Source organism: Pseudonaja textilis, chromosome 1 (assembly GCF_049901715.1).
Source record: "Pseudonaja textilis isolate UNSWEBS1 chromosome 1, rPseTex1.2, whole genome shotgun sequence".
Lineage (NCBI taxonomy): Eukaryota > Metazoa > Chordata > Lepidosauria > Squamata > Elapidae > Pseudonaja > Pseudonaja textilis.
Window position 1 is genome coordinate 32512908 of NC_141990.1, and position 16521 is coordinate 32529428.

At 38.3% G+C, this 16521-nt stretch overlaps 1 protein-coding gene across 2 annotated transcripts in view; it reads left to right on the forward strand.

Annotated features, from left to right (window-relative positions):
• Nucleotides 1-16223, forward strand: part of PPP4R3B (protein phosphatase 4 regulatory subunit 3B) — a 44724-nt gene extending 28501 nt beyond the window's left edge. For both annotated transcript variants that reach the window (XM_026696046.2, XM_026696045.2), the window contains exons 12-16: nucleotides 772-941; nucleotides 6214-6353; nucleotides 7595-7779; nucleotides 12163-12365; nucleotides 13847-16223. In XM_026696046.2, coding sequence (XP_026551831.1) covers nucleotides 772-941; nucleotides 6214-6353; nucleotides 7595-7779; nucleotides 12163-12365; nucleotides 13847-13942 — 794 coding nt within the window. In that variant the 3' untranslated portion in view covers nucleotides 13943-16223. The remainder of the gene's footprint in view (nucleotides 1-771; nucleotides 942-6213; nucleotides 6354-7594; nucleotides 7780-12162; nucleotides 12366-13846) is intronic.
• Nucleotides 16224-16521: the final 298 nt, after the last annotated feature.

Sequence of the window (16521 nt, forward strand, 5' to 3'; positions counted from 1 at the left end):
CTTCTTGTGGCTTGTTCGGGACAATTTCAGGCTGCCTTGTGTTCCATGTATATGAAAAAATAATGCAGCTGAAGTGAGCCACAAATTGCATTTGGTCATCATATTATCATCACAAATTAAATTAATTATATATACAATAAAATTTATCACATAATATAATATGCCCATCCTCCCTATATATATATATAATTAAAAAGAATAGTAGAAACCTAAATCCCTGTATGTCTTTTTATTAAAATTAAACATTGACGCGCGCACACATGCCCAAATGTTCCCTAATTCTCATAAGGAAATGGCAGCGGGGCAGTGAAAAGAAGTGAGCAAAGGAAACAGAGAAGCTGACACTCTGAAATTTAAAAATAGATTTAAAAAAAATACAGATACTGGTTTTCGTTATTTATTTGTTTATGTCTTCAGTACTGCTTCTGTACTGCTGGCTCCAGAAAAATTCCCAGGACTTGATAAGAAAGCCGTAATTTAAACGTACCCTGAACACAAAACTTAGCATTCCACAATCAACCCTCTTGCCCTTCATTAACTAAATGGTTATGCTTGTACTTTTTAAATGCTTTCACATTTCAGATGTGCTGTAGCTTCTCTTTGTTAGATCCATGGGGTTAATGTATTAGTAGACTCTTTTAGGTATTTTAAATACCTAAAATTCTTGTAACTTTTTTGCTGCTCTTCTGTGAAGTAGAATAACCTTCAATGTGTATTGTAAAGAACGTGAGAAAAGACATAGGAAAGACAAATATGCTTTTAATGTTATAGGTGCCCTTCGTTTTCTGAGGAGGATCATTGGCCTAAAAGATGAATTTTATAACCGTTATATTACCAAAGGAAACTTATTTGAACCAGTCATAAATGCTCTTCTGGATAATGGAACTAGGTATAATCTCTTGAATTCAGCAGTCATTGAACTTTTTGAATTCATCAGAGTGGTAAGTTTTATGTGTATTTTTCAGCTTTACCTTTCAAACATAATTGTTTTAGGCATAGAACTGTATATTTAAAGTGTCTCAAGACTTTAATTATAAAACCACAATTTAAAAAAGCTAGTAATATCAAAGGGCCTCTTTTCTATAAGGCTATTATTGTAAAATGAACACAAGATGAAAGGACCTTAGTCTTCGTCCATTGCTTATACTTCCTGACCCCCTTATCTGTTTGACCCAATAGTTACAGCTGTATTTATATTATTATTGACACCCTTCTGCTTTTCTTTAAAGCAACTTCTATGGCAATCACTAACTTTAAAAACTAGATTGTATAAAGCAATAGCATCTTTTTTCAGAGTTATATAGAAGTCGGCGGGGGGGGGGAGATTATGTACTTCAATAAATTACAAAGAGGTACTGAGCTCATCAACTTGTGAGTTCAGAATCATCTTTAGTAAGAATAAATGAAAATTATCTTTTTATTACCAGTTTTCAGTAACAACTTCTATCAATCTACTAGATTAGCAACCCCCAACCTTTTGGGCACCAGTGACCTGTTCTGTAGAAAGAGGTTTTTTCATGGACCAGAGGGAGCGTGGTTTTCTATGCTGCCTATATCCCGCAGATAGGGCTTCTCTTATTTGCGGCCTGGTTTCTGGCATGCCATGGCCCCAGTGCCAGTCTGTGGACCGGGGTTTGGGGAACCCTGTGCTAGATCCAAATTAGAAGAAATAATGAACACACAGAATTAAAAGTAGATAGTGCTGGAAACTGGAGAAGTTTGATGCCAAGTGAGCTTTTGGAAGGGAAGGGTGTCAGATGATAAGGTTAAAGCTAGAGTAATCCTGCTCTACAGCAGGGGTGGCATTCTACCAGTTTGCATAAATTCCTGGTAATTCGGAGAACCAGTAAAACAGGCCCCTGGCTGGCCCCACCCCTCTGCCCACTCCTCCATTTCCTGCCCAGTCAGTCCTTATTGTGCATGCAGGCCATCACGCACATGCACAACAATCACTGATGGCATTATCTGCCTGCTCTGCCCAGTCACTAGCGCATGTGTGCTAAATCTTTTCCCACATTTTCCTGCCTTCCGCCATCACTTTCACCAGCAGCCAACCAGCCATTGCTGCCTGCCTTCCACCATCTGATCTCCCTAGGTGAGTAAGGTTCTGCATGCCCCAGTCGCCTATATGCCGCTGCTGCCGCCAGCCCCAGTTGAATCCTGACTCCTGAGCCAGCCTAGGCCGCCACCGCCACCCTTGCCACCACAAGCCCGGTTGAGTTCTGACTCCTGGGCTGGCCTAGGCCAGCACCGCCCTCAACACTCATGGCCTAGCAAGCTTCCCACCCCACCCCACTTGCCTGACTTGCTGGTGGCTGAGAGGAAGGCGAACCAGGGCCGTCGCCTCTTGGGTCCCACCTGGATTCTCTGTAGCTGGTACGCCTTGCCTGCTGGCACACCCGGGAGCACGATGCTATGTCACCTGCATCATCCCTAGCCTGTCATCCCTTCCCCCTACGGGCCTGCGCGCTTTGGCTGAATGCAGGCCGCCGCTGTGAGAATGATGCGAGTCAAGCCTCCTTCTCCCATAAGCTGCTCAGAGCATCCAGTAGTGGGAGGTGCTTCAGTCTCTGCCTATCTAGGCTGGGCTTAATTTGCGGAACGCTCCTCCTCCTCCACGGGACTCCTCCCCAGCGTTCCTCAGTTTTGTCTTAGCCTCGTGAGAGATAGGCAGTGCTTCTCGTTAATCCTTGGCCAAAACAGGAGAATTCTCTTTAAGGTTTGCAGTTAGTCAATTCTTCCTTTCTTACCGACGCTGCCCTTGCCATCTGGCTGTCGGGGATCGCATTATCAGGAAGCTCTCCTAAGCACAGGGAGGCTTTGATTTCATTTCAGCCACCCCAACCGCTAGCCCTACCCTTGCCATTACGATCGCCGAGCCGCTTTATCATTTAAATGGCAAGGCTTTTTTCTCTCGCTCTCTTCTATGTCGTATTGCAGTTTCTCTTTTCCCCCAAGAACGCCGTTTAGGGGTGGAGGTGTAATCGCCTAGTTATTTCACCCCTCCCCGCTGGTTTAGCCCTAAGGGAAGGCTGTTGGAGCTTATCTCTTTTTCTTAGCGGGAGATTGCTGCTGGCGCGCGTGCCACAAATAACGTTCGGTCGCCGTTTTTTTTGCTGTTAAAGGACCGTGTGGCCACGTTGAGTGCTAATTCAGTATACTGTAAGAGGTAATCCTTATTCCGGATTGAAGGGGTGTTTTTACACAAAATACCCCAAGGAATCATTACAACTTCGTTTCCAACCTATTTGAGGCCTTTGTTAATTTGGGTTGTTGGCTTAACCCTCACAGTTCTCCCTATCCAGCGGCACAACAGCGAGCACCTAGGCCAACGTCCGCCTGTGCAGGGAAGCTGTTGAAGCCCTGTGAGTGATTATTTGGCCTGCTAGGTGTTCTCAATTTGGCTGATTGGAACATCCACATTTGATATATATTTGCACACCCATATGCTCCGATAATATTAATCATACCAATATAATAATACTGGCAATTTCATAACAATAATAAATTATTTGTTGAGGTACGACTCAATTTTGAAGCAGATATACATTAAAAAAAAAAAAACATTAAAAAACGGGGGATTTGATTTCAGGGCACCCAGTCCATTCTTGGCCAGGTCCCTGGGCGCCAACTGCCTACACAATATAGCATTAGATAATGAGCGTACTGGTCCTTCCACAATCACAATGGCAGGGGGTAGTGGTTCACACTCCTCAATTTCAAGGGGCAAGTCCAAATCTCAACAAAATCCTAAGCAATAAAAAGGGACTTCTAAGGCATCAGAAAAGGATGCCAACAGGCGCCACAAGGCACTGGAAAACCAAATAGATAAGAGCACACGGGAGGCACACAGGACCTCAAGCCTTCTCACCCCACAGTCCAGAGCCGTCTTCCTCTTTCCTCCCTCCTACGCCCTTAGATCTCTCCCTCTCATCCAGGCGCAGCATGGTTCCCCTGAGTCAACAGGCCCAGTCAGCTCAATCACCAACCATGCAAAGAATACCCAAAGTGACGTTCACACCAACGGCTGCCGGTCTTCGACAGGAACAGTCTCTTCCAGACAATGTGCCAGAGTGAATGAAGACCTGGATGGAGATGGCTATCCATCAGGGAATTGCAGCAGGCCTGCCACATGCGGTTCTGACCAGGGATCATCCTGCACCCGCTGAGTATGATTCACAATCAGTTCAGTCATTGGCCAGGGTGGAGTTACACCACCCAACCTGTAGTTGAGGCAGACGTGATTCCAGTCCCTCACATGTTTGCAGACCTGGTACAGAAACAGTGGGCTTCTGCAGCAGTGTACCCGGCCCCCACTGGTTACAACAGGAAATTCTTTTAATTTGGCCCCAGATTTCTTAAAATTGTTGAATACCCCTGAGGTAGATGAACCCATTGTGGGATTAGCGTCCTCGTCCTCCATTCCCAGTAAGGCGCTGGAGGCATTAAAGCCAGAGGACAAACGGGCTGAGCTAGCCCTATGCAGGGCCCATCAGTCTGATGCATGGGCCATCAGAGCTGCCACAGCTGCTTCCTTCTTTACCCGTTCTTCCCTTAGATGGCTCCGGCTATTATGGGAGCATGTCTCCAATTCTAACACTAGAGTACACCAAGACATTGCAAAGCTTATAGCAGCTGCTGAATTCTCAGCTGACGCAACCTTTCATGCAGTTAAGTTTTCAGCCAGAGCCATTACTTCAAATGTCACAGCGCGATGCTTGCTATGGTTAAAGAATTGGCAAGCTCGCTTCATCTCCTCTAGTGGGAGACAGACTGTTTGGCCCTTCCCTCGATCCGCTACTCATCGAGACTCGAAACAAAAAGAAAATTTTACCCTCCCTTTTTCAGAAGTCAGACCCTAGAAACCCTCAGTCCTTTCAGAGGGGAACCTGACGGCCCTTTTATCAGGGACTGTTCTCAACCAGATACCAGAGACCCACACCTTTCCGACCAGGCAACAGCCAGATTGGTCAGACTTTGGGGATAGGAACAGATGGGGTGGCCTACCCAAGAAATCCTTCCAAAGAGCAGGAAATAGATTTTTCCGGCATCCAAGATAACCCCATGGACCCGCCTCCCATTGGCAGCCGCCTTAAAGGGTTCTTGTTGTGGCTAAGTACATTTTTTACCAGTCCTTTTGAAGTGCAACTAGTGTGGTATATCAATAGTCCATCATCTGGATAATTTAGATGTTAGTCTCAGAAGCCAAGTGTGTCTTATTGATGCCATTATGAGTTATTGATTTGTAGTATTTTTCTTTTTCTTTCTAATCATTACCATGATTAGAAGGGAAGACAAGAATGCCACCTGAGCTCCCAAAGTCTTTAATTTCCTTCTACACCTTTTCAAAGTCTCTAATAATACATATTGAGCTATTCTTTGCATTGTAATTTGTCTCCACAAGCAGGGAAGTATGATTGTAAATGGATATGACCATGTTGGAATTAGCCTATCAGAGATCAAGAGTTCTTTGCTCTTGTCAGATAGCGTGGCTCAAAAGCAGCATGTGTTTCCTTCAGTCTCTTACAGTAATGAATCACTATCAAGACTCTCTGTTTTGTAGGTTGATAAAGTATTTTCTTTGCCTTCCTCTTTGATCTTGAAAATATTCTTAGGGACTTCCCCTTAAGCTCCATAAAATAAACAGCTAGGACTACTCCCACTGTGCTTACTCAGTGAGCTAAAAACTGCTTCGGATCAGAACTACTCGTTCCTTCCCTGCTATGCATCTAAACTTTTTTTTCCCTGTGATTCAAATACAACCTTTCCTAGAAACATTTTGTTGTTTAATGAAAAAGGTAATTTTAATTAATAATTTAGTGATTTAGTGGTTAAGACACCAGTTAGAAATCCACTTGCTTTGCTTCCATCTTCTGTGTAGTAGGGTAGACAAATGTGATGTAGTAGAGGAAAAGACATATCCTAAAGACATGCTCTTGACTCTTCTCTTCCATTGTCCAATGATCTCAGGATTCTTAGTTATAAAGTTTTCTGTATATTCAAATTACCTATTGTGTCAGCTCACTAATGTAGGAGAGAAATGTGAATGACTTAGAATTCCTTTGTAGTCCTATTCTTCAACAGAGAGGTTGAAAAAAATCATCAAGTCTTTTGCTGTCATAAATTACTGTAACTTCAATGAGAGCCTCATATTGATGTTTCGTATCTTTTTTTAGCTGAGTAGCACTAAACTTTTATTTTGTATTAATGCAGGAAGATATCAAATCACTTACTGCCCATATTGTTGAAAACTTTTATAAGGCACTTGAATCTATTGAATATGTTCAAACATTCAAAGGCTTGAAGACAAAATATGAGCAGGAGAAAGACAGACAGAGCCAGAAACTGAACAGGTACACACCTTAAAACTAAAATCTGAAACCCAGTACTAAATAGTCTGTCTTGCTGTTTTCCTGAGCTGTTATTGTTTGTTACATTCATATTGTGATATGCACCTTTCATATAGGTATTATATCATATTTAGCAGTGCAATTTTTATTGTCTCAGGAATTTCTATATATAATCCATATCTGTCTCCAGTCCTTGTTTTAGAGATATTCTAATGCTCAGGGTTTTATTCTTAGTTAATTTGAAAAACTTATTTCCAAATATCTGAACAACCCAAACAATTCCGATTCATGCTGTCAGGAAGGATGTTGTGAATTATCCTTGGTTGGGTTCTGTTTTATGACTTTCAATAGTGCTCTGAAAGATGAACAGCTAAATTATTGAATGGTCCCCAGATACTAAGTCCCCAGTCATATTAAGAATTGCATTTTGAAAACAACTTTGGGAATGTTTCTAGGGGCTCTAATCTTTACAGCTTACAAATAGCCTTAATGTGTCTGCATCCCCAATTCAAATTAAGATATTGTAGAAGATGGGGTGATAAATCAAGTGACAAATCTGGGATTTGTCATGGAAAGGGAATAGATATTAACTGTACCCCCTAGGATGTTCTTAAAGAGGACATTTGTTTACCCTGCTAGTTTGGGTACACCTTTGTTTGCATTTGGTTTTTCTTTTATTTGTATTAAGGTAACTTTCTATATTATCCTAGAATCTGTCATAAGCCATATTATTATCATTTTTAGGACTTAGTTCAGTATTTTAGATGTTAAAGCATATTTTCTAAGAAACATATTTTGACTTTTAAAAGCATAATTTCGCTTATTATTCTCATCAACTATGAACTATCCATAAATCAAAATAAAACAGGCTCTGTCATTCTAGAAAGAGAATGACTAGAAAAGATAGTCAAAAAAGAATTTAACAGATCTTGAAATCTTCCTATAATAAAGATAAAATATATCACAGCTTGATTTATTAAATCCAGATTATATTTAATACAGAAAATGTGTGTTATGCTTCACCTGGCTATTAAGATCAGAAGGAAACTCATGAAACTCCATGTATTGCCCTCAACTTATTAAGAGAAGTCTAACATAATAGCAACATTAATAAAAACATAAACTCTGAAAACTTTACTAGTAATCTTTCCCTACCATAACAAACAAATGGAATGTATATTTATCAGCCTTACCTGCAGTCAGGTTATCAAATTGTAAAGGGTTTTTTTTTCTTTGTGTTACAGCGTCCCATCTATACTGCGTAGCAATAGGTTTCGTAGAGATGCCAGAACTTTGGAGGAAGATGAAGAAATGTGGTTCAATGAAGATGAGGAGGAGGAAGGTGAAGCAATTGTACCACCTGTAGAGAAATCCAAGTCTGAGGATGATTTTCCAGAAAGTTATGAAAAGTTTATGGAAACAAAAAAAGGTATTTTTTTCCTATTTTGTAGCCCATGGTATTTCTGTGTGACTCACAAGCAGTCCTTAACTTATGATTACAATTGGAAATAGAATTTCCCTCATAAATTATTCAGTCATAACTCAAGTCAGATGATTTGATGACAGTTTTTATGATTATCATTAAGCAAATTCAGCTTCTCCAATGGGAATCTTTCCTGAAAATCACAAAAAGGAACACAAATCATGGTCACATGAATGTAGGATGCTGCAGCTGGTCATAAGTGCAAGCCAGTTGTCAAGAACTTGAATTGTGATCCTGTGACAGGTGTGTGTGTGTGTGCAAACGTTATCAGTTTATTTATTTAGCATATGGCAGATACATGGACTTATAGTGGTTCAAATGTTAACATCCAGTCCACCCAGCCATTCAAGGACAGGATGGTCTATGTTTAAAAAAATCAAACATTGGGCTGGTGTAAGCTCTTGATGGACATTCGGACACAATGTGATGGATATTTTGTTGAGGAGCATCACTGTCACACTGAGGCTAAAGACAAGACCCCACTTAAACAATGGGTCCTGGCAGACACCATGTTGGGTACGGAAATATGTCAGTGTAAATATAAGTCAAAAGCTACTTTTTTAATGCTATTGTAACTTTGAACTGTTGTTAAACAATCAATCATAAGTCAAGGACTATCTGTATCTTACAATATAACTTTTAAAACCTTCTAAATGGAGCTGACAGCCAGTTTAGTGCAGTGGTTAAGCTTAAGCTAGAAACCAGGAGACCATGAGTTCTAGCCCCACCTTAGGCAAAAGGCCAGTTGAGTGCTCTTGGGCTAGTTACTCTGTCAGCTCTAGGAAGGAGACAATGTCAAACCATTTCTGAAAATCTTGCCAAGAAAACTGTAGCGACTAGGAGTCAATGCTGACTTGAAAGCACAACAAATGATGGAACTACCAAGTCTTTTCAGATATTATCTCTGTAGATGAAATGAAGACAATCCATTCTGTTCAATCTTACTGAGTGGGCAAATACTACTGGGAGGAGATCATTAGGAATTTCAGGCTTGAGAGTATGGTTCATGAACAGCTTTAAAGATGAAATTCAACAATTTGATTTGAGGTCAAAAGTAACATAAACTGAAAAAAGAGGTGTTATATGGGAACATTGGTATATTCATTCAGGCTGCTGCACTCTGGACCAGCACTACTTTTCAGATAATCTCCAAAAGCACTCTCATGTGAAATGTATTGCAGTAATCCATCAAGTAGTAATAAAGACATGAGTGACAGTAATTCTTCTGTTCAAGGAAAATTCATAGTGAGCGCAAAGAATATGTATGTATCTTAGACATCAAATTTTGACCACATTCTTCTTGGGAGAAGATGTCATTCATCCCTCTAGAAATCCAGAGGCACACAAATTTAATATTTAAAGTAAATTTCTGAGATTGAGTGTAATCCTGTTCTGAATATCATTCAAGCACCAAGGTAGCACTTTGACAGCTTTGTGTATTTGACCCAGGATGAAGATGTAGAGATGTTGATCCTGTCTAGCAACTTCACATAGCTGTTAAAGCATTGGAGAAATTGCGGAAACTAAAACAATCCCTTCAGGAAGGAACTAATATAATAAAACAGAACTCCCTTACAAGGTCATCCCCTTTTGTTGCTAATTATCAGATTTGCCAGGTATTTAAATCAAAAGAAGACTATCAACCTTTTGAGTCATCTTCCTTAAAGCAATAATTAAAGAGAGAAAGTATTCAACTAAGGTGGCTAGTCAACTGGCTAAAGAAAAATAACTGTATGTCATTATATGATCAACTGTGCATCTGAGCTGGTGCTTTATATATCAAATATTGATATATTTGTCTATGCTCAGGTAAGAAGTCAGCTCCTAAATAGACAGTCTTGAATGTTCAATAAAACACTAATCTATTTTCCCTTTCAACTCTGCTTACAGGTTTCAATAGATCATCTCAATTTTTCAACCATTTGGGTTGGTCATTTATAATAAATGAATCCCTGCTATTGAATAATAGCCTTGGAAGGGGTTTGGAGGTCTAGTCCAACTCCCTGCTCAATCAGGAAACCCTATAACATTTCAGACACATGGTCGTCCAATCATTTCTTAAAATCTCCAGTATTGCAGCATCCACAGCTTCTGGAGTCAAGTCTTTCCACGATTAATAGTTCTACCTATTAGGAAATTACACTTTAGTTCTAGGTTGCTTCTCTCCTTGATTAGTTTCCATGCATTGCTTCTTGTCCTGCCTTCAGGTGCTTTGGAGAATAGCTTGCCTCCCTCTTCCTTGTGGCAGCCCCTGAGATATTGGAACGCTGCTATCATGTCACTCCTAGTTTTCATTAAACTAGACATACCTAATTCCTGTATGTTTTAGCCTCCGTCTAATCATGTTTGTTGCTCTTCTTTGCACTCTTTTTTTCTAGAGTCTTCACATTGAATTCGTTTCCCATCCTCTTACCTAAGAATAGTAAAAAAAAATTCTATTCCTTGTTTTGGAGGAAGAAGGTTTTTTGCTTCTTGTTTAATAAAGTTTACAGAATCCACTGGTGGGGAGAAATTAGTTTTCTTTTATTGATATTTCACTACTTTCTTTTATAGATATTTCACTAAGTCAAAGAGGATAAGCACTGTCTGATCTTAGACATCATCGTTTTTTGCTTCTCTAGCAGATTCCTAATGAATATGTCATTGGACTTCATTAAAGTCTACTCTTATTTTTTTATTTTATTGTATTTGTTTACCACCCATCTCATTTTGAAGCAATAAAAACATTAAAATAATCAGACATTTACTGGAACAGCCATTATACAGAGTGTTTCATTTCATGAAGTGCCTAATTTCACTACAAGTACTTCTTTACATCTTTATGACCATTGTTCATTTTTACCAGATACTTAATGACAGCTTAGCGTACATCTGTTTATCTTGGCTATTGAGTAATGGTCTCTTTTCTTAGTTGTATTGCTTCCATTTCCTTTTTATTATCTTTATCCATCTTGGGCAATTCTTTCTCTGAATTAATATGAAAAAAATACGAAATGCATTCCAAGGACTTCAGAAATGTTAAAGGACTTCAGATTAGTTTCTGTCCTCCTGACAAAACGTAGTCTTTGCTAGCAGTAGTGGGTAATACAGTCTCAAAGGCATTCATTTCCATTGTTTCAATTATGAAGAAGGCTGAAACTGTAATATTTTTTCCCATTTGCAAAATTAAAGTTGTGCTTTCTGTAATATAGGTTTATCTTTTGTCACATTTAAGATGTTTGTTTTGTAGTGGAAGGGCTTCTTTTTTATGTTCCTTTATATTGCATTAATTATTAATGGCTTGATGGAACTGCATTCAGACAAAGTTGCATGGGTTTTAGTATCTTTATGCAATTTTCTGTTCCATGTCTAGTAAGGCATTCTCAGGAGCATTTTCTAATTATTTATCTTGTGAAACTCTTTGGATTAATCTACCATATTTATTCATGTGAAAGGGTAAGACCAGATAATGCATTTCTAATCACAATCAATAGATCGCAGTCAAGATTTGATTCTGTAAGTCTTCTCCAGTTCTTTTTGTCATTTAAAAATGTTATGCCTTGGATGTTTGAGGACCCATTGCATTTTATTTGACTGGGAAAAATAGATAAAAAAATATTAAAAAATATACAATCCAGTTTCCTAATATGGTATCTTAATTACTGTGAAACTATGCTATGAAAGTGATTTGTTTACAACCATCAGTTTGTATGTATACATGTATGTACTGTATGTATGCATCTGTTCATTCATATGGCACAAACTTGGTTCACTTTGCAAAATCCTTGCATTGGAAACTAATAGCCACACCTTTTGGATGTTCATAGTTCACTGAGCATTCAGTGACAACAAACATGAAAGTAGTTGCCTTACTAGTGGTAATGTATGACTATGGAACCTGGACACTGAAAAAGATTAAAAGGATAAGACAACATAAAATAATAGAAATGGTTAGTAAGAACACAGTGGGTTTCAAGAAGAATCAATCAACCACTCCTAGACCAAATAAAAGTTGACTGTTTCCTTTATTGATGATCAGCCATGAGTAACATATTTTGAATAAATGATGTCTATTGATGAGTAACCAGGAATTAAAATGAGTACATTGTGCTTGGCAAGATTAAGGAAAATAGAGAAATGAGAGGAAACTACCAATAGAGAATGTTGGTCTCATCATATCAGGAGTCATGTTCTGGTTTTATCACAAAAGTTCTAAGCATGTAGCTAGATGAAATGCACCCTTCCCACCCTTGCTAATATGCTATTTTGTTAAGAAAACAATGAACAGATTGAATTAATAGATTTCATTTATCTCAGTGACTGCTATAAACAAACTTTTTTTTCTTTTAGCAAAAGAAAGTGAAGACAAAGAAAATCTCCCCAAAAGGACTTCCACAGGTGGCTTCAAATTTACATTTTCCCATTCTACCAGTGCAACTAATGGAGCAAATAGTACAAATAATAAATCTGTTGCAGCGCAGACATCACCAGCAAGTTCAAATGGTTCTTCTTCCAAGAACGCCAATTTGACTACAGCAGTCACAGCCACAAAGGTGAGTTAAGCATGTGATATAGAGCTTTGCAGTTTAAAATGTTAGTGATACGATAAGGACAATTACTGTGAACATCCATATATAACACTTTAAGAATCCGGAGTGGGGATTTGTCAGTAGTATTCTATTACAATGTAATAATGACTTGCAGCCTGTACTGTTTTCAGCAAAGTCCAATTAGGTTTGACATGTTGTATCCTGGATTTATGAGCTCATGAGTTGAAATGATTTTCTTAGTATGTTCCCCTAGGCATTTGGGTGGTATGGTTAGGCGAGTTCTGCTAAATAATGTTATCTTTTTAAATTAGGGTTTGTACTGATAACCACAGCCATTATGGTTGGTTTGTTAAATTATTTTTAATTCTTCTGCACTGCCAATATCACTTTTGTGAGATAGGCAGCCTTATAAATATTTAAATAAATACATATTGTTTTTATTCTTAGTCTTTTATAAAGTCTGGCAAGTTTAAACAAGCTGAAACACTTAAGATATAATACATAGACAATGTTAATTTATCTGTGTCTCTTAAAATGTTATTTTGGAAGTTATTTAATAAATTCAAAATGTACTATATCAGAGCCACGAAATGGCTACTTTGCCATATTGATATTCATAGGCATTAGGGTTGCTTCTAATGCTGGATTTTGTATATGCAGGAGAGTTCATGTTCACAGATGCAACTGTTACATCTACATTGTTTAAATTGTCCTAGTTTGAATATAGACAGCCTTAGACCTGATAACCAGAATTGTAAATGAACATGTTGCTCTGCTGCATGAGAGTAAGATCATCTATACCCGTGATGGCGAACCTATGGCACGCATGCCACAGGTGGCATGCAGAGCCATTTGTGCCGGCAAACTTACCTCACTGCGCATGCACGCACCTCCCAGCTGATTTTTGGCCTGTTTGAGGCCTTTTTCTGTATCCAGAAAAATAGGCCCATTTTGTCACTTCCTGTATTTCCGGAAATACCGGAAGTGACAAAATGGGCCTATTTTTCGGGCTGCAGAAGCTTTCATCAAGCCTCTGGGAAGCCGAAAAAGGCCTTGAACGGCTGAAAATCAGCTGGGAGGTGCAGTGCAGGTGGGGGGGGGAATTGCGCACACATACGCAGGGGGCATGGAGGGGCACGTATTGCCTTCTGGGTGCTAGCACGCGAGTGCAAGTGTGCACACAATTTTTGGCACAGGAGCCCAAAAAAGGTTAGCCACCACTGATCTGTACCATATTAGTTAGCCACAACAACCAAGATTTTCAAAGGCTCTTCTTAGTATTTTCCCCCAGTATTTTTTTTATCATGGCAATGTCATTTAACTATCATAGCTACTAGTCTCTGATCTCTTCTTCGAAAAGCTCTTCTAAAATCAATTCATTGAGTGATAGTTGGCACATTTTGTGGAAAACAAAATTTATAAAATGGGAAAATATTGAAGATATTTCTCCATTGGTTCACATGTTGACTCTTTATAACCAACAGGGAAGTTTAGTTGGCCTTGTGGATTATCCAGATGATGAAGAGGAAGAAGAAGAAGAAGAAACATCCCCAAGAAAAAGACCTCGTCTTGGCTCTTAAAAATGTTGAAACAAACTCTGATAGAGGGTGCTTAAATGCTATGACTGAACTAAATAGTCTGACTCAGAAAGCGTTCTCCCTGGAAAATACATGAGAATACAAGGAGTCGCAAACGAAAATCTACTAGAAAGGTTATGTTCTGAGAACACCCCGCTTCCAAAGAACCTAATCTCTTTCTAGTCAAGGAGTGTGCCATTCAGACTGTTAAAATGTTAAAACAGTGGATTAGTAATCAGCACCTGGAATGAAAGCTTGCCAGAAAAAATAGTCATCTTGGGTTCTGTGAGGGGATGGGGATGGGAGAAGAAATCTTGATATTGCAGGGTTTCCCCAGTTTGTAGCAAGCTAGAAGAAACTTGTAAGGCTTCAGTTGCAAACCTAGTAATATAACTTCGTAACGGTGCTGTCCATTGTGGGTTTTTTTTAGCAATTGCCTCTTTTAAATAATGAATTCTCTTTCCATTAAAAAAATCAGAATTGGGGACCACTGTTTGCACAGTCAGCCAAATTATAGAGGGTTGCACACTGCTACATAGTGCATGTTGAGTGGCAAACTGTTTATTTTTTTCCATTATTTTGGAAGGGAAAAAAAAGAACCTGGGCTCTAAATGCAAGCAGACTAGAAGCTATCCAGGAAAATCATTCTATAGATCATCAGCTTTCCAGGAAAAAATCAACCCTCTAGAAACTATCAATAAACCTTGGTACTTGAAATGACAGTTGAATTGCAATTACTAGTAGCATTTTACATAAATAATGTTGAATGGAATTGCTCCCTGCTAATTTCCAAAAATCTTTTCCTTCAGCCATCTACATTATACATTAGGAAAAGCAGGTGGAGTTGTGAAATGCTACCAGAAACTCTTGAATCTTATTTCAACAATATAATCTGGGGCAGCAGAGTTAATATGCAACACTATAAACCTAAGGGGTTTAGCATAAAGCTGTTTCTTAAACACATTCCATGTATTTAAGCAAATATCTAAAAGTACACTAGGTGAATTGATGAAGGCAACCATTTTGATTTTTTTTCCTTTCAGAGCAACTGAATTGTAAATATTTTAATGTTAGTTTGGCCATATATGATCTGAGATCATGCACACACAAAATTTCCTAAATTACAAATTGTGGTAAGAGTGATACAAATTGAAACCAGCAGGAATCCTCAGTTATTGGTCACTCTTACAATATGTCATGGGTCCATTTCTCCTGGAAATTTCATAGTTTTAATTTTAGCTATTGTTTGAAAAGATGGGCTGTCTGTAGATATGAAGTATAGTTTTTCCATGAAACAGAAGTTTATTTTGTATTGAGGGGGAAAAAAACCACTGTACTTGTTTTACACCATTTGTATACATGTGGTAATACTAATGCTGACCTGTAAAATTCAGGAATTAAAATGTGACCCTGTAATTCCATGATTAATGTTTTTTTTATTGTTTTATTGTTGTAAATGGTAAGTTAATTTCAAATTTAGAGATGTGGCCATTTTAGTTTATTTTGATAGTGATTTGTACAATTTAATCTGAATCAAATCTAGCAGAAAAAGCAATGCTCTTAGATTTGATTCAGTGTGTTGTGATGACTGACAATATGGTCGGAAGGACATTTTTCTGCCCTTTAGGGGCTCCAGGCAACCAACAGTGGGGCTTTCCTTTTCCCTTTTTCAATTAAGACTTTGAAATTGTTACAGAAACAATTTGCATCAGCAGATTTTCTATGTTGACTTGCACTTCATGTATTCTTGGCAACTCTTTACCCCTCATAGAAGTAACTCTTTCCCATAAAACTGAATAGCAATCCATAGGAAAATAAAGGTGTGCCATTTCCTTGAAGTGATGTTCATCTGGCCTGGATCCAAACTATTTAATAAATCACTGAAAAAAGATCCAATACACATCTGGATCATTTTCTTTCATCCTATTTCAAAGACTATTAAAATTTTTAGAATATGCAGGTTCATTTAAGCTGCTTCAATACATGAGAAAAAAGTTGTTTTTTATTTTAATATAAACAATAGGTGACTGTTCAGCCAATATCTGAACACACAGCAATGCTGTGAAAAATGCATTGAATTTCTCCCGTTTAAATTACGCAATCTAGCTCAGGTACATACTTCCACCTCAGTTCTTGTAGTCTGGTTTCTTTTTGCCACAAAACAGCCCACATTTCAAATGCCTGGGGTCCTTCAACTGAGTTTTTTTTTTTAAAAAAAAAAAGATGACATCTGCCAACATGTCTGAGTTAAATACTATTTTAATAAAAAGTTATATGAAATGTGGATGACCTGGTGTTTATATGTGTTATAAGAATGGAAAGTTTTCTTACTACTGAGGTAGAATTTTTAAGTTACTCTGACTAATGAAATATAAGCAATACTAGAAAACGGTTGGGCATAATTATGATTACAATGAAGTTGAATGGTATATCCAAAAAAATTAGTAATAGCCTAGACTCGTTTAAAAGGTTTGGAAATGCTAACACTTAAACTGATTAATCATGCTGTCATTTGTACAATGTATACTGAGCCTGATTCACACTATGACACAGGTTAAATCCAGACAAATTAGTTGATCTTA